Consider the following 23,220-nt stretch of genomic DNA (forward strand, 5'->3'; position numbering starts at 1 on the left):
GAGACTTTATACACAACAATTACATTTTCTTCAAATTCATGAAATTCTTCCGTCGAGATGTTTTCATTGCAACTGATTTAACCAACACTTGCTGTCGGCGAAAGCTTGGTGGTCTAGTGGAGATGACGCCTGTCCGGTGATCAGGAGGTCGTAGGTTTGAATCCTGCTCGAGTATGTATGCCCATGATTTTTATCATGGCTACTACTTCTTATTTACGTCGATATAGGTCAATTTGTCAATCAGTTGCAACGACATATCTCTCCACGAAAACGTACAAAACAGACAAGTAAACATAACCCCAGCAAGAACATAGGAACTTTTCCAGTTGAGGCATTACTTTACCACTATTCTTTCATTTCACAAGAGTGGGGTCAAATTAGGCGAACTTGTTCAGTCTATCCTAGAGATCTATGCCTTGAAGCATAACTGGAGAGTAAATATTCATGTGTGTATGTTCCTGGTTATCTCTGTCGCTGATGCCCATTTTTCTTGCAGCACAATTTGCAGAGCGAGGTACGAGTTCGCTGCAATTCAAACGCTTCGTAAGAGTCGTAGGCAGAGCTAAAAAGCGCGCTAAGAAACAGCATCCCACCCATAAGTATGACAGAGAAGATGATGACACCAAAGCTATTGTCCGACTCTCCAACAAGCGTGAGGTCTCCAAAGCCGACGGTGGACATGACGACGAATTGGTAGTAGCACAGGTCCAGGAAGGAAAGGTCCTGACGCGCAACAGCGGTGCGCGCGAAGAATCGCGTACAGAGAGCCGAGAGTAAAAGGTATGCAACAGTGGCGAGGACAACAAACCATGTCGGCGGGGGTTTGCTTTTGTTGACGCGCTCTCCGTCGCGTCCTTCGACCAAGGACTCCTTTGCTCGAGGTGGCGTCGAAGTTGGTTTGATTTCAGTCGACGACGACGACGTCAAGAACTGGGATCCGATGTAATTGTGATCAGACTGGTTCTTCCTCTCACTCCAGGCTTGTTGGCGATGTGCTCTCAAGGTTGATGAGATATCACACGATGGAACGTTCGAGAAGCCGTACATTTCTGACCGGTACGCCACAGAAGCTGTGCCGTCGCCCTTCGCATCATCAACGACATTCACTACAGCGTTCTCTGGTCGATCCGCATCGTTCTGCGTCCTGTGTGAGCGGCACGCACCGACAAACTTCCTAAACATACTGTACAAAAAGCCCAGAGCTTGCATGACTCGTCTGCTTAATTTGCCGATAATGATGATGTTGATAGTGATACCGAAAGCTCCATAAATAATACAGCAAAGCCGACCTTCTTGGGTCTTCGCAGCCAAGTGCCCAAATCCTGACAATAAAGAACAGTGTTTGTCAAGTACTAAGTACTCTAATGATAGCATATGGTTCATTGCAGTGATTCAGGTGTTTCCATTTTTTCCTTCATTACTTAGCATCGACCAACTATCTCGACGGCCGGTAATGATTTCTACAAAGTTATCTACTTAAAGGAACAATCTGGATAAGGTAATTTTGACCAGTATAGAGTTTGCATATACACATCCCACCTCAGCTAGGTAAAGATCATACGTCATGTTGGATGATAAATATTAATTTTCTGTAACAAAGCGGAACATTTTGCTGAAATCATCAGGCAGGACGTAGAGGGAGCTACAAAGGTTCCATGGGTAAGATAGTAGTTGAGATTTGCGATGTTGGTCTCTGAAACTACAAACAAAACTGCTTATAAAACGCTTAATCAACAAATTACAATTTAGTCTATAAATCTTCCACAAATTGCCTTTCCCTCCCTGAAGAAGAACAGAAAACACACGCAATGTTCAAGGCAGAATGGATTCCTGTGCTTTTACAAATTTATAGTTCCAAAATTCAGTTTCCAATTCCCCCCCCCCCCAAAAAAAAAGTGCAATTCAACAAAAATATTCAAGAAAAACTTAAACACAGTAAAATAAAACTAACTTAATGGTCAACGCATCATTAAAATCTGACATAAAATAGGAAAATAGTTGATTTTTAAAACTTCACAAGTTCCATCGGAATAATGATCTTGGTCGCAGCCACAGGTGCACATTAATTGCAGTTTTACAGATTTCAGTTTGAGTACCATAATGAGCATGTTTTCAGTCGATGCTTAGAAACCACAATCCTTTCTCCTTGATAGTCATCAAAGCAAAACAAAAAATATTTGAAGGAAATTTCATGTTTTTCTTACTTGGTAAATCATTTAAAAGATAAGGATATCGAAGAAGGCTTGCGTTAGAGAATTCACAAAGCCACTCGGGAAACGATATTATCACCTTCTATAACTTTCATAATATTTGGTTCTTCTTATATTACATGTGGAAAAACGTCACATTCTCATATTTGTTGTTCTGATGGGGATGGCACATCTGCCTTTAATTTTCAATTATTTTAAGTGAGGTACGTCAACTTGTACATAGTATCACATTAAATTCTAAAGACGAAGCTGCTTTAAATCTTTCTATGTATCAGAATCAAAATGACCATAAAATGTTCATTTAATAGCGAACAACTATGGTCTATGCAAGGTGTGCCTCCCTGGTTAATGCGACATGTATGTTGGCAATGACGTTGATCAGCATGTATTCCTTTTTTCTTAAATCAAAAGCGGTACAGTGTAGCCTAAATAGTCCTGTTAAAGAGTCTCATTGAATGAAGGGTACATCTGTTGGGTGCACGTCACGAGACCGACACCCACGAGTCATACAACCCACGAGTCATAGAGCTCATAGAGCCATACAGCCCATGAGTTATACAGCTCACGAGTCATACAGCCCATGAGTTCGACACTAAGCTAACAAGGCCCACAAGATTAAACCTCGTGTTGTATCTGTCGAACTTGTGGACTGTTTTTACCTAGTGTCGAACTCGTGGGCTGTATGACTCGTGGGTGTCGGTCTTGTGGGATGACCCCCATCTGTTGGCTGCTAGAAAATTACGATATTGGCCCACTATAGGATTAGCAATAATGGTAATTAATTTATGCAAATTAGAAGATCATTTTGGAATGAAAGATGATTTCCTACCAGTTGTTGACATCACTGACATGCAAAAATGTGCGCTTCCTCGAACGTCCCAGTCGAAGGGGGGTTTTATACCTAAGTCCTCGGCGTAATCCTCAACAATAGCTTCCACCATGGCAGTGATATTCGAGTTTGCGCCGGAACTGGAATTCGTGTGGTTCTGTCTACCGAATTCCCATATCTGTAATGAAATGTTAACGACAAAAAGGAAACAATAAGTGGTGTGTCTTCAGCTTTTTTTTTCACGTTAATAAAAACCCATTTACTTGCTGAAATGTGCTGTGAATGTAAATTCTTATGCTAATATCATATCATGTGTCAAGATGTTACACAATCATGCTACTTCACGAACAGGTAAGTGCCAGTGTAAGTTCACATTCACAAAGGAAGGTGCATTTGAGGGCATAGTCCAGAAAACATTCTTAGTCAAATGGACAGATGAACACACACACACACACACACACACACTCACAAACGCACATACAACACAACACAAATACAATCGCAGAAATAGCAAACTGGACTTCCACTGATGTCTGATTGTTTTCCTCTTTATACATAAACATCTGAAATGCATTGCATGAAAATTTCAAATAACTTCGAATTTCCTGCATCGTTTAATCAACGTCTAGTCTTACCCATTGGGAGCAGTGATTTTAAAATTGTTCGAGTTATCACATTTGATGCATATGTGTAGGTCAGTTGTGTCACAAAACATCCTACCATATAAAAAGATTGTACTAAAGCCTAAAATATAAGGAGAAATCGCTATTTTTTTTCTCAATACACCACTGCAAACGGTTTATTCTAGAAACAATTTGAGTATAACTATTATTCACATCTTGTATGTTTTTAATAATATTTAACATTGATTATACTAACATTTTTACACTTGTTGTTTCTGTCCCTAACTCACATTGTAGAACTATTTTGAAGCATTAAAAGCTGGGTGAATAATGCCTTTAATATGTGAGCACAAAATATAGATCAATTTGAAAATTTACCTCCAGGAGTCTGCGAGTGAACTCCTCTCTTATGATGGCCTTCTCCCTCTTCGCGTTCTTACTCTCCAGAAAGATGAAGAGAACTACGCCGACAGTCAGGAAGAGGAACCAGCCACAGATTAGTAGGAAGTCAGTCCTACAAGACCGAGTCTTCTCACACCACTGAGATATTCTCGACGAAGTATCTGGCGGCATATTTTTATCGTTTTTATATTTGTGTATATTTCTATCTTTTAGTTTTGGCTTCTTAGCGATCGAATCCTTCCATGCTATACTTCAACAAAAGGTGACACCAATCAAATCATACACCTTTGTAGGTTTGTGGTTTTTTTTTTCTTCCAACAGCACTGGCGAATGATTCTGTACTCATCTGAGTATAATCCGACTTTGTTTCCTGTTCTCCTTTGATTCGGAACATGTCTGGGAAGACGCACTGAATAAAAATCTCATCGCGAAAGTCGGCGCCATTTCCACTCATATCGGCTTCAAAGAAGCCATTGTCTCCTGTAATTTCATTTTCCTTCTCCTCCTCCTCCTCCTCCTACTTCTCTTTCCGAACGCGCACTGATTAAAATCTTATAGAGAAAGTTTGCATCATTTCCACTCATATCCAATTCAAAGAAGTCATCTTATCCTGCATCTTCATTTTTCTTTCTTCTCCTCCTCCTCCTGATTCCCCTTTTCCGGCACAACAAAGATGCCCGTGGATGAGATGTTGTTGCCACTGACGAAGACAAATCACGGATTAGTTTTCTTCTGAACAGAATTCTGCATGCAGAATTATGATAATCAACCAAGGGCCATCTGCAGTGCATCAAACGTAGAACCGAATGTACCGAGCGCTCAGAGCACCGTAAATAAAGCAATGTAACCTGTAATGGGCGTGTAAAAATGTATCAAGAGCTGTAATGGGTAAATGGCAAATTAAAACGACACGCACTCACACACACACACACACACACACACACACACACAAACACACACAGATATCATGAATACAGGAAGGCTTTCATTTGCATGTTTGCTGCGGACCAAATCATGCCAAAGGCGTCAATCATAATCTTTGTCTTCACGGAATGCTTGCTATTATCGATGATGCTCATTTCCGTTCACAATGTATACGTTACATCGAACGTTGGCATAATGTAGAGAGCAAACCAGCTCCTACCAGCGCTTGCACTAATGCAAATATACGTCGTCATGACAACGTAACCTTCTTCCAACAATTAAGTAAGAGTGTTTCATCTCGCTCGCGCTTTATCCTTCTCTCCCTCTCCCTCTCCCTCCGTCCCTCTCCCTCCCTCCATCTCTCTCTCTCTCTCTCTCTCTCTCTCCAGTACCAGCTCTTGACAAGAGATAAAATTAATGTCAATAAAACGGGAAGCTGGTTTAATTGGCATTCATCAGAAAGTTGACAGGCACTCTAAATATTTTTGATTGCCACAAGACCCTTTTTGTTTTATTTTGGGTGTAGACACGATAATTCAAACACGTTATTAACTATCATAGATCAGTGTAGAGTACGCTGAAGTCAACTTTACAAATACAACAACAAAGACAATAAGGGGTTGATCTCTGTCGGTAGTGGATGTATTACGACGTTTCAATCAGCAACTTTACACAGCGTATTGGTATGGTGATAGGCACTTAATCACACCGTGCGGCCTTAATTTGACTTAATGAAAACACTCTCGTGATGAAACAACAAGTCATTCCGTGCCAAGAAAACAAGGTTAGGAAGATGATGGTCCTCTCAGCATTTCTGTATATACGAACATCACGAGGATGAGACTATAAATATTCCATGTCCTGTGCTGTATTCCTTTCCTTTAGAACCTTTTACTCTCATGGTGTTTTCAAAGCGAGGTCGCATGATGCAAATAGGAAAATACTTTTCGTGCCAAAGGTTAGGGGAGGTAAAGATTATACATTGTAACCCTCTTTATAGCCGAGTGGAACCTCATTGTCATGATCGTTACTTTAAAAAGCATACGGGAATTCGTTGCCGTACAAGGAATGGACAAAACTTGCAGGACTTACATGTGTTTACGCATTTACATTGGTACCTAGGCTTGTAACACAAGATATTCAATCTTTGCAACACATCAACTACTGACATCGAGGTTATACCTTTCCTGCTCCAAGTTAAACACAGTTGTATTCTGTAGACCCCCAGCGAAATGTAAACGAACTAGCGTGTAAAGGCTCCAGTGGAAAGTTGATACATCATGTTTAAATCAGCGATTTGCACACAACTCTCGCATTAATGTGAAGATTGAAATGAAAACAAGTACCACGATATTGCGAGCGATGTTTACAGAAGGGAAAAAGTTGTTACGACAAAAGTTAAAAAATTCCTAATTCCCTATTTCTCCATTCTTTTCTTTTTTTTGGGGGGGGATAATGATTGTTCAAGAATGAAAAATGGAAAAGAAATTGCAAAAGGGTGCACATGCTGAAACAAAGCTTGATTCTTTAATGTTTAACTTTTCATTCATTCTTTGTCAATTATACTTTTTGTTTAAAAGTCGGAATCTCTCTCTATTCATATTTGTTTGCACCTTTCTCTTGCTTTCCACCCTCTCTTTCATCCACATGATATATAAATCTAGATCCAGCTTTAGTGAGACATTGTGTAGATAAGCAATGTCAGCAGTAAAGCATGCGATAGAATGGGATGTAATAGTATAATAGTTGAAAACGTTACGGAGACACAAATTGTCTTCCTTTAGTGTCTCCTTAATAAAGTAATTATGAGTACATAATGTCTCCCTATAAAAGCTGGATCCATATACATACATGTACATATATATATATATGTACATATATATATATATATATATATATATATATATGTACATATGTATATATGCTATATATATATATATATATGTATACATATACATATACCTATATATATATATATATATATATATATATATATATATATACTCCTAGATGGGTCATTTGGAAGACATTTCCATTTGTTTTATATGCAAATTTATTATATACATGTTCAATGGCAGTTTACGCAATGGAGACACGAAAATTGTCTCCTTAATGACCAGTTGTCTCCCTAATGAAGACACTTCCCCCCAATATGTCTCCCTAAGGTGCCAACTAGGGATATATATATATATATATATATATATATATATATATATATATACATACATATATATACTCCTAGATGGGTCATTTGGAAGACATTTCCATTTGTTTTATATGCAAATTTATTATATACATGTTCAATGGCAGTTTACGCAATGGAGACACGAAAATTGTCTCCTTAATGACCAGTTGTCTCCCTAATGAAGACACTTCCCCCCAATATGTCTCCCTAAGGTGCCAACTAGGGATATATACATATACCTATATATATATATAATAATGTACATAGTAAATTACTAGTACTAGAAATATATAATATATTCAAATATATCTTACAGACAGAAAGAGAGTTAGAGAAATCGGAGAAAATATATCCCGAGCGTTACTATAGAGCGATTTCTTATATTACGATACGTTCACGGACGCTTGAATTACATATAATTTTTACAAGTAGGGAGGGATCTATTGATCTTAAAATTAAAAGCAATTAGGCCTACGCTGCCTTTCATGCCGTCAATCTCTCGTTTGAGGCGAGACCCCAGCCGAATTTTTCCACAGTGGGGTGCGTTTATTTGTCGTTTGAGAGTTGGGAGTCGAAGTACTTGTCCATTGCAAATCAACTTTCTGCTCGGCGTGACAAACCTGGAGGCCAAGCCAGGGTTTGATGACTCCAGCAGCTGTCGTATTACGTAAGAGCATGATAAGGATATCTGCCTGTGGCAGACCATTCAAAGTGAACTCAATTTTCTCTATCCTTTCTAAAGTTTTCAATTTTATATTCTATTGAGAAATTCTATGGTCATCCATTTTACATTTCGAACGAAAAAAATTGACCCGTAAATAACGAAAATACAGGAATAAGACGGAGAGCATTGCCAGTTTGCCGGTGCTATTTGGCAGTGAGTTACAACGGGGAGGTGAGACTACTCCCTGGTTACAATCAGCCTGCTGACTGGATCGCTGAGAAAGCAGCTGTCGTATTACGTAAGAGCATGATAAGGATATCTGCCTGTGGCAGACCATTCAAAGTGAACTCAATTTTCTCTATCCTTTCTAAAGTTTTCAATTTTATATTCTATTGAGAAATTCTATGGTCATCCATTTTACATTTCGAACGAAAAAAATTGACCCGTAAATAACGAAAATACAGGAATAAGAAGGAGAGCATTGCCAGTTTGCCGGTGCTGACAATGTGCTATTTGGCAGTGAGTTACAACGGGGAGGTGAGACTACCTCCCTGGTTACAATCAGCCTGCTGACTGGATCATTGAGAAAGAGAGAGAGAGGGAGAGAGAGAGAGAGAGAGAGAGAGAGGGAGAGCGAGGGGGAGAGAGGGAGGGAGAGGGGGGAGAGATGGGGGAGGAAGAAGGGGAGAGCAAAATGGAATGACAATAGTTCCGGTCACTACAGTACAGGCATGCTCTGTCTGCATACGCTGAATGTCTACACTCACACACACACACGCACACACACACGCACCATGGAGCTACATGGCCCATGCCAAAACCAAAACAATCTCCTCCTCTCGCGGTGCCCCCCCCCCCCCTCCTGTGGCGCTGTGGCGATGACTGATGCTTAGATTAGGCCAGGGTCAAGAAACAGGTGTTTTATATCTTTGACTTTAAGTCATTGATTGCCAAGATATTCACTGGCATTATTTACTGGGGTGTAGCCTCTTCAAACGAGAGATTTGCGTCATGAATAGCAGCATATAATAGTGACTCGGGGAGGCGAAAGCTGGGAGAATGAATGACAGCTGAAGGGATATGCATCGGAACAGATGTCTGCAAGGCCGCCACGATTAGCTGAAGACGAGGGCGACAATAGGCCCGTTCACAACAATCATAGAGGTAGATAAATAGATACTATAGATAGATAGATAGATAGATAGATAGATAGATAGATAGATAGATAGATAGATAGATGGATAGATAGATAGATAGACACATGTATATAATTTTATACATATATATATATATATATAAAGATAGATAGATAGATAGATACACTTTGTAGATAGACAGACAGATAGATAGATAGCAGTGGCGGATCCAGGGAGGCGTCCTGTTTAATTTTTCTTAAAACGAAAAAAATAAACAAAATGAATGGGGGCGCTTGTGACCCTTTGATTTTCGATTGTAGTGGCACCAGAAAATTGCGTTGAAGCCTTTTTTTTTTTTTTTTTTTTTTTGCTTGTCAGCCAATGAAACGCAGAAATGGCAGGTGAAACAGCACGTGAGCACCCCCTTTTGTTTTGTTTTGTTTTGTTTTGTTTTGTTTTGCTCGTCAGCTGATTAAATTTGGAAGTGGCACCAGAAATATTTTTGCGTCCCCCTCCTTTATCTGTTTATGAAATTCCGGGACCCGCCCTGTATAGATAGATAGATAGATAGATAGATAGATAGATAGATAGATAGATAGATAGACAAACAAATAGATAGATAGATAGATAGATAGATAGATAGATAGATAGACAGATAGATAGATAGATAGACAAATAGATAGATAGATAGATAGATAGACAAATAGATAGATAGATAGATAGATAGATAGATAGACAAATAGATAGATAGATAGATAGATAGATAGATAGATAGATAGATAGATAGGGGAGAGCGAGAGACGGAAGATTGGTTATGGCAGTGTTTATGAGAGTGAGTGATAGAGACATTAAAAGAAGGGAGCAAGTAAAATAGAAGAACAGGGCAGGATATGTAGTCACTCCAACTCTCTGCATTGAAACTGAATTGACGTCAAAATCACGATGAGCTGAAATGCCTAATGTCAAGTGGATCATTGTGTTTGTCTATGAATGGTCGCAGACATGACAGTTAGGTTCTTCTTCTCATTCTTTATGTCAGCTCTCATGACCATAATTCTTGTGCAATGTTGTGCAATGCAAAGATCAAATAAATGGCTCAAAGGCGTGGATTCACTGATGTCGTATTACCTGTACGAGCATGGCTACGATTGGAGGAGTGACACTATAGGGATTGAATCCACCCTGGTTTTGTTTTTGTTTTTGTTTTATCTTGTTTTGAGGGGTCTTCAAAATGTCACAAAAGTGAAGCAATGAGTGCATTATGCAACGGGAAAGGAGCAAGACCGCGCTATTAATCAACTATATGCAGTCATCATTCTCGTTATTTAATCTTCTTATCTTTATGTCATTATACTCTCTATATTCAAGTGGCAACAATCATTTTTAGGGCTGTATTAATTGCCGCAGAAACTTGCGTGCTGGAGGCTATTAAATCAAGGTAATATGCGCCGAAATTAAATGTAATTGTTGTCCTTCGGCACTATGACGGGAACTTAAAATGCTTCTATTTTTTTCGTGACCTAATAATGATCGCGACATACGTCTTCCATTTGGCGTACGGTTATAAAGAAAAAAAAAATTTATGGCAATGTGTGATATCCTATACTGATTCAACACAAAATGATGCGACAAATCTACGTAAAAACATGATTCAGTTACTCTTCTGTGAGTCAACTTCAATGCTGGACCCTCCCTAGATTCTTCTCTGATGTCGATCTGTACATTCACACTGTCGCACGGGGCACCTCGATCGTTGGTAAGAAATAGGTCTTCCCAAATATAGTAACCCGCAGACTCGGAAGTGCCCAGAAACTGAACCGATTAAGCGCAAAAGGAAGTTACTCCCAGAAGAGCGTGGCATAGCCATGCATGCGGGCCCCTCCCCCGTAACGAGAGAGAGAATGCCTGCTGAAAGTGGCACTGCTGCAAAGAATGTGATCTTATACTTTAGTATAAAGTGGAGACAACAGCATATAGCTGCTACTGTTTTCAGTCTCTGTATCATTATAATGAATATTAATATCTTTATATAATTATACTCTTATAGGCTAATTACAGTGCATTTCCGTTATAACGAACACGGTTATAACAAAATTCCTGTTACAACGAAGTAAAAATTCAGGCCGCAACATTATCCACTCTTTGTATTTTTATTGTTTATTTGTTCAGTTATGACAAAATTTCGATATAACGAAAGAAAACTGCTGGTCCCGAGGACTTCGTTATAACGGGAGTCCACTGTATCACCTTGAATCACATCTATATCCGTAGGTATATTCTGACTATATTACGGGTATGTAACATGTCGTCAGATAATCTCTTTTTTTATGTTCAAGATGACTTCCACTATCTCTTTGAAGAAAATTCACTATTGCTTTTTTATCTTTATCTAAATAAATTCAATTGCATATAATAAATTTCGAGCATCCCTCCCCCTCCCTTAACATCATGATGACTGCTAATATTCCTACCCTCCCCCTTTCCCAACCACCCCATCTCTGTTTTTTCATCTTACGCGGGATCAGTCTTCTGGGTGATTTTATTCATGGGAACTTTTCCCTACTCCATCTATTATACAAGTTTTATCAACTCCGCGGATACTTTAAGAAGTATCATCTTGAATTAACTTGTTTGACTGTTGCAATATTTCCGCTGAAACTGTAGAATAGTAAGATTTGGACAAGGAACAGTTTTCGAGGAGAATTTGACATATCATAAAATCTAAGATCTATTTTTTTTTCTTTAGAGTAAGAAGCGATTACACGTTGAAATTGATTGTCAAAACAGACTGAAATCTAACAACCACCGTGAAATTTTCTTTGAACTCTGACAAATGGTTGTCAAATTTATGGAAACGTTTCAAAGAGTTTCAAAGAGGAAATCTACCCCAAAAATAGATAAACGAAAAGAAAGAGAAAAATATTCCCTACAGAACTATACAAAAATGACAAAATCGGATAAGAAATAAGGAAGATATGACATTTTGAAATTTTACTTTATTTCGGAAAACATTTCTTGACCAGTCCTTATGAATATTCAAATGAGCGAGATGATGTTGTCATATACCCTCATAATTTTTCATAAATGTTAATAATTATTATATGACAAAAAATGTCATTTTTAGCTGTTTCTCATACCAAGATTTATCAGAGTTAACATTTTCTTCTTTTTTATTTTGGGTGGTTTTAAGGCACGCTTTATGTTTATTCTGATGAAATATGAGATTTTTGTCATTTCTGTATATGAAATGAAAAAGAAATTGTGAGAGCATGACATCGCCTCTTTAAGCGTTTTTACTGTAATAGAAATATCGATTTCAATCATTTGTATTCATGTAAGATAAAGTGGTGATGTCGTCGCCTCACAACGATCATTCTTCATGGATTGGAATTTAAAATGTTATTAAAACATGTATCCATTACTTTTTCTCCTCTATTTCAATAGATCTTCTACCATTTCACTTTGCTTTTGCTTTTTAACTTTGTTCTAGCTATAAGAACCAACATGACTAATTTTATTTTGCGGTCTAGTAGAGGCATTGTTGTATCTTTACAAAGGTCTTAGCACATTGAGGGATGTAATAAACAGTGATAGCTTCATGACATAGTATTTTCACCTGATTCTAGATTACGCCTGGTTAATGTTTACCAAGATTTCTTTAAACCTTCTGAGCGATGATCTGCTTCAACATAACAACATAGTAATACCCTTCGAGAGTGTGCTATAAATAATCATCCCCACTTCCGACACCAAGTTTTCCTCCCTAATACACTCTTTCCTTTAAAAAAAAAAAAAGGAGTATCGGCTAGCATACCATAAAGTACTTATGACACACTTATCTAATACTGACATCCTATGAGAAGAGCACTTTTATATGTAGGTTACATACACATCATCCATTCGAGGACGCGCCAGATAAGCTGTAAAAAACGACGTTAGACCGTAAGAGAAATGTGCATAAAACCTATGCCCCCCCCCCATTTACTACAGCAATAATCAGGTAATGCGCGCATGTATTGCGCTAGGTTATCACGTGGAGCGACATATAGCCATGTCAAGATATTCATGGCAACGCCTCTTCGGAATCTGGCGCGCAGGAAGGATCTTTAAGGCAGGATGGATTCCAAGGTCAGGCCGGGAATCATATCTCGACACTTAATCCCAGGAGAGTATTCTGGATGGACTCGAATGATGAGCCAGATCAGATGGTCATGTGACTTTAAAGCCTGTCAGTCCGTTGCCCTTCTGCTCTGATGGAAGAAGAGGCGAAAAAGGGTATTCATTATAAAAAAAAAAACACCTAAAATTAATAAGTAACGATTTTCATGCAGTGCGCACAGCGAGGTCGCAGGGTGTTAAGGTCGAGAACAAGGTCCCTTTAACGTTGAGACCTTAAGTGAGCGATCATCAATTTAGTATTACCCATAACGTGGTGTGCACGCTAAGCTCCTAATTAATATATGCAGTACGAGAAAGTATATATTTTTATGACCAAACTTGCACACACATACACACACCATGTCTCATGTCGAAAACCTGCAAATGTCACACAAAATCGATTGACAACTGAGGTTATTTTTCATTCTTAACTTCCCAAGACTATCAGCTCCACAACAATGTCCAACTCTGTATTCAAAAACCTCCCTCACAGCGGTATGAAAGCATAGATGAGGGGGGGGGGGGAGGGTGGGGATAGGGATCTGCATTGAAGTTTGAATTTTGACTTTCAAACTTTGTTAAACGAGAACTTACGTAGGTGAAAGAAGAAAACAATGATTGTCACTTGGTGCTTATTTTGGAGTTCAGGAAATTACGATAATACTATATGAATCACGAAGGAATAAAGAACTAGATCCGTTGAACAAAATCATAGCTGTAATTGCTATAAGGTTGCTAGAAAAATGAGCATTTTTTGTAATTCTTACAAATGAAAAGGGGAGATGTAGAGGAATACTTTTATTCATCGTTCCCTCTCATCCTTGATACCACTGATCAGGACACAAACATAAACCCGCGGAAATTTAAAACGTAGGTGAAATGACTTAGATACAAATAGACAAATGTATATCTGGCATTGCCCGAGATCTTTTGTCCAAATTCGATTTTTAAGATTCCATACTTTGTACCTGTTTTAAAGATAATTAAACTGTATGGTTTCTATGAAACATGTGAAGGAAGGTTTTGAAATGATCAATATTGTCTTCCAAACTGACTTCAATGTATCTGGTCTTGAATGTTAATTTTTGTAAAACTGTCTTCTTCTTTATTTTTTGAAGTATTTTATAACTGAGTTGGGATGAGTTTAAGTCCGCAGTATCGGTATGGAGTATCGGTGTACATATCGTATATCTATACTAAGCGTGTTTACGAGGTTTTCACGGTATGATAGTATGTAATGTTGATGCACATTAACATAAATGTTGGAAAGGCTTTTATGATATACCGTCACCCTCAGGCTCAACGCGCAAATTGAAGAACTAAGGGTGCAGAAACACTGTGCTCTCCACCATTGTGCGTGTCTTTGGCTGTGTTGAGTAAAAGCTTTTTATGAGATTATGTAAGGGTTAAGGAAAGATTTTCCCCTGCTTGGAACTGTGTCAAAAAAAAAATGACAAGGACAAGATATCTTGAACCTAAACATGCCTTAACAACCAAGGTGAGCTGTCATTGTTTCTGTAGTGTGTTCTACAACAGAAGGAGCAAGAAAAAGAGAGAGAGAAAAAGACTGCCATGTCACATCTCGCTCTGAACGGAACATGTAGATATACGACATTTGAAAAACAAATCAAAGATTACACCCTTCTAAGACGTTCTAACAAAAACAAATAGCCATCAACATTTCCACAGACATCAGTCAAATTTGTACGCTCTTTTTTTTTCAAAGTTGCTGCCCTCACCGCAGATCTATTATATAATAATTTGCCTCTCTCTTTCTTACCGTCTTTCCCCGTTTCCTCTCTTTTCCGTTGCCCTGTGTATCGATGATCCAGGCCTGAGTCATGCGCCTTGGCTCTAGATTGCTCGATTCATAACTTCCGCGGGTGTCGAACAAACGCACGTCGATCGCATCGTCAGAGTCACTCTCACAAAAATTTCTGTTCTCGCGTTTGCATTTGAAAAGCCTTCAGCGCGAGCGCGAGGGTGGATGATTTTTCGGGGGGACGAATTTCAGTAGGCGGCTCTCGCGCTCTTGCATTGTGTGGTTATTCATCTCAACGACTCGATGAAAGACTGAGTGGTGACGGCATTTCTTTTAGTGAGAGAATACCTGTGGGACGTCGCTGCCTCTCAGAGAAACTGGATCTTTAGATAAGGAGATATCACGCTGCAGTGTAGGTCGACACCTTGTACATTGGAGGGCTGATATGCTTCGAGTGTGGATCATATTTCTCGCCGTGAATTCGTGCCTGGGCGGATTGACATGGCGTGAGCAGCCGAACAATCAGCTTGCCTTCGAAGGGAACATGGTGCGACTTCGTTGCAGCACAGCCACCGGGCTGGGTACGGCTGACCATCACCACTGGGTGCGGCTAAACCCCACGTCGGGTCAGCAAACTTTCCTTTCGGACGGAGCTGCCTTGTCACCGGCACTTAGCGCAGATGTCCGTGCCAGGTTTGATCTTCACTCCAATCACATTCAGGGCCAGTTCGAGCTTATCATAAAACAAGCCCGATGGTACGACAGTGGTCAATATGGATGCATTGTATATAACCGAGTGGCAAGCCGCCGAATTATTACTCGATTGGCTAATGTGAATGTCGTCAAGAAGGAAATTCCCGAAGGTTCACCAGAATGTTCGTTGGTACCAGCCCATCCCGGTCCCGGCGACCTAGTTGCGTTTTCATGCTCGTCGTTAGTTCACAACGCCCTCAGCCAACTCAGCTGGTCGCGAGGTTCTGAAATCATATCCTCTTCTTCTGTGCTTAACGACCAGAAGAAAAAAGTGGTCACCTTCCATCGCCGCCTTCGTGACATGGACAACCACGCAGTGTACACATGCACCGAGAAATACCCTCTTGAAAATAGTCCGCGGACGTCCTGTAGTTTGATTCCCTTCGACATTCCCATGAACGTGTCACTTCGGCCAGTGTCTATTAGTACCTTGGTGGGCACCCCGGTGATATTCTCCTGTGAGGCTCACGCCGTTCCACCTATCACGCGATACATGTGGCTCTTTGATGGACATCCTGTCATTGAGAAGCCCGATGTCTTTCAGCTGCTTGATGGTGGGAAGCGTCTTAAGATCAAGGGAGTCTTGGCAGCAGCGGCTGCGCAGTACGAGATTCGTTGTAAGGTTTCAAATGCCCTCAATATGCGACGAAGTGCCATTGGGTTCCTCAAGGTAAGCTCAAGCGCAGTAGAGAAGACCCTTGATCCTGACCAAGGTCCAGGATCATCCAATGCAACAGCAATGCCCAAGAGGAGCAACAAGTCGGTTTCCGGTGACAAGTCGAAGGTAACGTTATCAGACAGGCGGAAGCTGCCTAAAGTCCGAGGGACACCGATGTCTATTCTGCTGGCATCTACAACGGGCGTCGGTGCAACCATATTGTTAATTTTGATTGTTGTCATTGTCGTATGTCTTCGGCGCAGGGCAAGGAAGGAAAGGGAAATCGAGGACGATGTGCCAAGAATTCTCGAAATTTCATCGCCCAAGCTTGGTCAGGTCGAAGAGCCGGTACCCCCTGTGCGAGAAACTTCAAAATCACGGCAGCCAGTCGCACCTGTGAGGGGTTCTTCAATGTCGCGGGGACCTTCAAGCTCCAAGGTTCCCACGCCTCCTTTACCGGGGGTTCGTAGCTCTTCCGCGGGTCATGGGAGATACAACAGACAAGCGCGACATTCTTACCAACCACTTCGCCGTGAACGGAGTGACTCAATTGATCGTGTTCGATTCACCAATCACAGCAAATCAGTATCCCTGTATGAAAACGCGATGCCTCTCAGACTTTCATTTCCAGAGGATCGAAGCAGAAGGCCAATAATAAAAGGATCGAGAAAGGGACCCCATGCCCCAATATCAATATGAAACACAATCATTTTGAATACCAATACACTCCTTATATTGGGCCCACGAACAATTGTCATTGCGTGAGGGATTGTAGTTCCACGGTTTATACTATAATACTGACCGGAAACTTTTTTTGTACAATTATAGAAGAATTGTAACCAAGTGTTATGTCCGTCAGCATATGTTAGGAATATGATAATAGCATTGAAGCAGTCGACGCAGAGACTTCACTTGCACTCTGATAATTAGTGATAGATCCGCTATATGCTGTTTTTTACTACAAACCAAAGAGATATTTGGTGCTATAAATATGACAGTTAATAATTTCTAGGGCAGGCACGAATTTCACTGACAATCTGCAAAAGATCAGAGACCGATAACTCAGAGTCAGATTGTCTAATACCGTGACCTCAGCCTGGTAATATTACAGGATGGATGGCTCAGAACTCTACGTAGTGCAACTAAGCGTTTTGACGACTGGCGCAGGTTCTTGCTTATTTTTAACGTAATCGGATTATGCAATATAGTATATGTCGTTTTTTTATAGATTGAGATATCTTAGTCTAGTACATCGATCTTTTGAGATGTGTTGTTTCATCCCTTACATTTAGTCGTGTTTGTACGTTTTTCTTTTCCTTTTCATTGAAAGTCTAGATTTTCTTCATAAAAAAACAAACAGATTTCTGGTATGATTGACATAAATCGCTTTGGAGAGACAATAGATTCTTGTGTATTTTTCTATCATGTGCAAGTTTGAATATTATTTCTTTACCACAAAGAGTTGCAGACATTATTAGCCGTGACCGTGCACCACAAAGCCAACAAAAAGTTCGCACACCATGATTTTATGTGAGGACTCAAAATTGGTGAAACGGGTCAACTTATTTAGTCTCGAGGTTTTCCATGTTTTTTTTTTAAGATCAATTCATCCTCTATATTATGACAAAGTTTGGGATCATAAAAGGAATGGGAAGTTGTGTTTCTAGCAGTATTTCTGGAGCGCTTTTTTTTTCTTTTGTAGAATAGTGTAAATAAGTATGTTTTTGAGGCCCCTTTTCATTCTTTAAAAGTCCTTTACACACTCTTCACTTTCAACTCAAACAACTTTTGATAGGATAGTGCTACTGCTTTGAAAGATGGTATTAGTCATGAACAGGTAATCCCTTCATTTTTTGTTGATATGGTGTTTTATAGCCTGTTTGTTTGCTTGTCTGTCTTTTGTTTCATTCGTTGCACAGCTATCTCGTCTTGGTAAGATTAAGCGCTTGAATAGACAATTTCGGAGGCCTCTTTTCTCAGTTCGCACCTTTCCAGAGTGTGCATTCTTTCAAATACTTAGGTATGTTAGGATAGTCCATTTGAATTGACTTATACATCATTTTAAAGCTTAAAGTCTGCTCTTTAAAAATCTGTTCTCAACTAGAAATCCATGTCTGGTGAAGTTTTGTTGGTTTTGTGATGCAGGGTCACATATCAAATCTTCAGTACGTTACTACATGAAAAGCAGTTTATCAGACCAGGGGATACCGTGTTTCATAAAGCTGTTCGTAAACTTACGAACGACTTAAGAACGACTGGTGATCAGTTCTTGTGCTGAATTACTGAAATTCTGATAAGTATAGCACATCAGAACTGATCACCAGTTCTGATCTTAAGTCGTTCGTAACTTTACGAACAGCGTTATGAAACACGCCAGGGTATTTGACAGCTTGCGTTTGCCTCTTACATTACAACACTGTGCTTTCTTAAACATGCTAGAATTATTTTACTTTGTAAAAACTTGGCTCCATGTTCACAACAGCAACCATGCAAAGGCAGACAAATAGGGAAACTACACAGGCGAGTGTATGATAGTTGTAAATGAAATCGCTAGATTTTTTTGCTATGAAAACTAGAGCAACTGGATTGCTCGATCACCCTGTAGTGATAGATGCAGGTTTGCTAGCATTGGTGTGATTCTTAGGAGTAAAAGTCCTTTGCACCACCATATTTTGAAAACTGTTAAAAAAAATACCAGTGCTGCTACCATGGCAGGATTCTTATAGATACCTAATGGCAAGTCCAAACAATCTAGTTGTATCATTGATTCATGATGATCTTTTTGTAAACATTCATGAAGTTTGATAAAACAGTGATGTTATACTAGGTAATAAAAATTATCTTCTTTTTTTTAACGAGAACAGTGATGTAAATAGAGTTTCTAAATGATGATAAATGATGTTCTTCATAAACATTGACATAACCTATCTCTTATCGTCATTATCTTTCTCATTTTGCGAATGCTTATCGTTGATAATGTAGTGATAACTTGTAAGTTCATGTTGCCTTCAAGTCTGTATGAAAATGCACAACGAATCTGTCTTTTTTATGTTGTACATATTGTTAACAATGTTTTACAATGGAGAGATTATTAAATTATCGAAAAAAGGAAACTTTCTGACTTTATCTTAGTATAATTATTCGTGACACTGACAGCGGTATGCGATTATAGCTGTTTAAGACGGAGTGTAAGTGGACATTCGATAAAATGAGAGTTTTGAAACTCCAGATAGGGTATGATTTAAAACAGATATCTGAAATCTCAATAGATACTAATCATTTCTGCCTTTGCTATACTATGTTTACTTCTGAAACTGGTACATTCAAAGATTACGTGAAGGCGAGAGGACGTCGCCCCAGTCATAAAGACCAAATTACAAAGTACAATGTCCATATGGATCATTAAACAAGATGAGCAAAATTGAGAGCAAGACTTGAATGAAATTCTTCTGTAATCATGCTTACCAACTAATGTTTCGTAATATATCATGAGATTTCTCCTACATATATGTCATTTTAATAATTGACCAAAATGATAATAACAGTAATAATGATAATATCTTCGATGACCATTTTCTTAGGGGAATCGTTGGATATGACTAGACATTGCTAGAGTTCAGCAGAGAGTATCTTACGCAAGTCAAGTTCCGTCTACAAAATGACGATTATGTGATCCATTTCAAGTCACCCACCTATTGGATAAAATCCATCAACTGGTGATTATCTAGAAGTCAAGCCCAAATATGAGTATGGGTTGAAAACGGTTCTTTAAATGTGATGATACCCACAGAAATAAAGACAATTGATGAATCGCAGTGTTTTATATCTCACACAATAACATACATAACTCAGTAATTAAACACTGGAAGAATGGATCCGTATGACACCGAGTGGTATGAAGAGGGGAAAAAAGGTCTGTGATATTCAACACACAAAAAAATTTAATCAATTTCCTTTATCAGACTCTTTTCCGTGTTGAACGAAATGAGGAAAGAAAATACTGAAATAGAATGAATATATATACATATATATATATATATATATATATATATATATATATATATAATATATGTATATACACACACACACACACACATATATATATATATATATATATATATATATATATATCATATATGTCTTCGTGTTTTCATAAGTATAAAAAAACCAATGAACTTTAAAAAGCGCTGTCGAAATGAGCAGGTGGATTTTTTTACGTACTTCTCCTCTGTGCTGCCTCTCTTTTTTTTTTTTTATAGTTTTTAGTCTGCTTCGGAAGGAGGAAGCACTTGATTTCCTTGAAATCTTCCCGAGTATGTTAACAGCATGTTCCCTGGTGTATGACATTCATAGCAAGTGTACTCTCCGGAGGGGAATGCCGTTGTGCTGTATGGCTAAAGGTCGTATATCCATTTTGCAAACGACACGAACTTTGCATGATTTAACAATCTTCCAACGTCGTGAATGAAATTTTACGGCAATGCACCTGAGATTATTAAAAGTATTAAAAATCTTACCCCATGCCACTCAAGAATACGCCTTTTTTTTGGCACCGAGAATAACAATTTGATATTTTTTTTTCTGGATCGGAATAACTAGAAATTTTAGTTTTAATTCGTCTTCATCATAAAGGAGTGTCCAGTTTTATTATTCTGAGGATTGGTCTGATATGACCAAATCTTGACTTCAGTTTTAGTCTGAAGAAGATAGCACACCGTCATTTGACCGTGAACAATTAATAAAGTGGTCTTTCTATCAAAATGATGGTAAACAAGCAAATTAGCAGTAATACACTCATGTGGTACGCAACGCACTCGAAATAGCAAGCATTTTTGAATAACTGATGCGTTATATTACACCTCTATCGTACTACTATCATTCTACCTTTTTAATGAGGAACACACAGTAAAAAAGAAAACTTGACTGCAAGAAAATGGAATAGTTGGTTCAACAGAAACCACCTGCTTTGATGACTGTCCCAAACTTTGAATAAAGAAAAGTATAGAGAGGAATAGGAAGAGAAAGAGAAAGAAAGAGAGAACAAGAAGAGAGAGAGAGAGAGAGAGAGAGAGAGAGAGAGGTAATCCTCTATTCTTATCAACCAGACAAAATTAATGAGGGACATTACCAGCCTATTATCTCTACTTTCAATGAGAGGGAACGGCGATAAATGACTTTCTTGTGACCCTATCATTACCATGGTAACCACCTCAACACCCGAGATTTACATTGTATTAATCAAGAGAGATATCATTATACTGGTAATTCATACGTGGAAGTGACGCCACAGTAATAACTGTCAATATATAAAGAAATGTATGATCTAATTTGTATGACATTTAATGGGGTCAAATGGGATTTTATAGTAATCATACTTAAAATTCCACGACGTTCCGAATCAAACGTACGATTTCAGTGAGATCTACGAGTATACCTCCCCCCTCTCTCTTTTTCCTTTGAAGTGATATTTTAAAACCGTCCTGAAAAAGGTGCTCACGATGTTTTAAAACTATATAAACGATTAACTTCCTACTGGATGCGTATTGTGTATCTAATAGGTAGAGCAGAGAGTTTTTGATAAATATTGTCTTGCTCACGACCACAGGGATGTTATGTGCCACAAAGACAATCATGTTGACGATGTCTAGGCAAGAAAGCATTTACAGCAACTAAACGATATCAAAGTAAATGATAACATGATTTTTAAAGGAAATTGAAATAAAAAGATAGAGAAAGAGAAGGCAATACGCAATGTAAGTATCCATTCTAATTGAAGTTAAACTCCTTGGGCTTTTATTTTTAAGGTAGTGCGCTTGAAAAAAAAAAATCAAAGAAATCACTATAACAGGTAGCCTGAACCAAGATGTCGATTACAACATGGAATATATATGCGCATTAGATTCACAGTTTTTACGCCACCTACCCAGCTGTCGCCACCTACACAGCTACATGCCACCTATACACAACATTACACAGGCGACTCCAGTTATAACGACGTCCTCAATTTTCTTTCATTATACAGTGGAATCTCAGTATAACGAGATTCTTTGGACCAAGACAATTTGTTCTTTATATCAGGTATTTTCGTACATCACTAGTCATTAAACAATAAAAAGCTAAGGAAATAAATTCATAGGGACGGAAGAATGAGTTTGTTATATCAGGTATTTTGTTATAACAGATCCCTTTATATCGAGTTTCTACTGTATCGAAATTTTATCATATCGGAGCAAAAAAAAAAAAAAAAAGGTGTAAAGTTATCTAGATGACAATTTCGAACCCTCGATTTTACTTAGTTATATCCAAAATGTCGTTATATCCCGTGTTCGTTATAAGGGGAGTGCACTGTACACAACCAGAGCTTTACAGAATGACATTATTATCACTTTTTTGATCAAGTGGTATTGTTAACGTTGACTGATGACTGCATGTTCGTCATACCACACTATACAACTGTCAATATGATATTGTACAAAACAGCATCTGTGCCAAGAGGGGCATTGTGACTAAAATGTGAGACGTGGGTCAACAGAAACAGGTCATCAAGTCGTCATCTCTAGAGAATGCAATGAAGTTACTGAGGAGGAGAACAATAAGAGGGACAGGTGTATTTTATTGATTATAACATGAAGGTTTGCAACAAAGAATTGTAAACCTCGGTTGGTAACCTGTTTCAACGTAAGCCGGAAATGAAACGGGGAAGAAGACATATCGATACGGCAGCCAACCACACTTCATGTAAATGTCTTAATCAAGGAGAATGAACCCCAAATGTAGAGGCTATCTGTGTGGAATGAGTGAATGCAACATTTTGTTGAACACGTCAGTGAAAGTTTGAGGAAAATTTGACAATCCGTTCAAAAGTCATGAGCTACTTTTTTTTTAAGTTTTGGTGTCGCCACCCTGGCTGAGAAGA

The 23,220-nt window shown here is 38.7% G+C and overlaps 2 protein-coding genes across 2 annotated transcripts in view; one reads left to right on the forward strand and one right to left on the reverse strand.

Annotated features, from left to right (window-relative positions):
* Positions 1-462: 462 nt before the first annotated feature.
* LOC140242297 (potassium channel subfamily K member 18-like) lies at positions 463-4,235 on the reverse strand. Its single transcript, XM_072322040.1, has 3 exons — positions 4,041-4,235; positions 3,112-3,217; positions 463-1,322 (listed from the first exon to the last, which is right to left on the reverse strand). Exons 1-3 carry the CDS (start codon positions 4,233-4,235, stop codon positions 463-465), a joined length of 1,161 nt encoding a protein of 386 aa, XP_072178141.1.
* Positions 4,236-15,338: 11,103 nt separating this feature from the next.
* LOC140242298 (uncharacterized) overlaps positions 15,339-23,220 on the forward strand; it is a 142,061-nt gene continuing 134,179 nt past the window's right edge. The window contains exon 1 of the mRNA XM_072322041.1: positions 15,339-16,770. Within this exon, the coding sequence (XP_072178142.1) occupies positions 15,339-16,770 (1,432 nt within the window). The remainder of the gene's footprint in view (positions 16,771-23,220) is intronic.

Source organism: Diadema setosum, chromosome 19, assembly GCF_964275005.1.
Source record: "Diadema setosum chromosome 19, eeDiaSeto1, whole genome shotgun sequence".
NCBI classification, from domain to species: Eukaryota; Metazoa; Echinodermata; class Echinoidea; order Diadematoida; family Diadematidae; genus Diadema; species Diadema setosum.

Coding starts and splice junctions, on each gene's coding strand:
- LOC140242297 (XM_072322040.1), bottom strand. CDS start 4,235: ATGCCGCCAGATACTTCGTCGAGAATATCTCAGTGGTGTGAGAAGACT. Junction 3,218..4,040: donor TCACTCGCAGACTCCTGGAG/GTAAATTTTCAA, acceptor ATTTCATTACAG/ATATGGGAATTCGGTAGACA. Junction 1,323..3,111: donor GGATTACGCCGAGGACTTAG/GTATAAAACCCC, acceptor CTTTATTGTCAG/GATTTGGGCACTTGGCTGCG.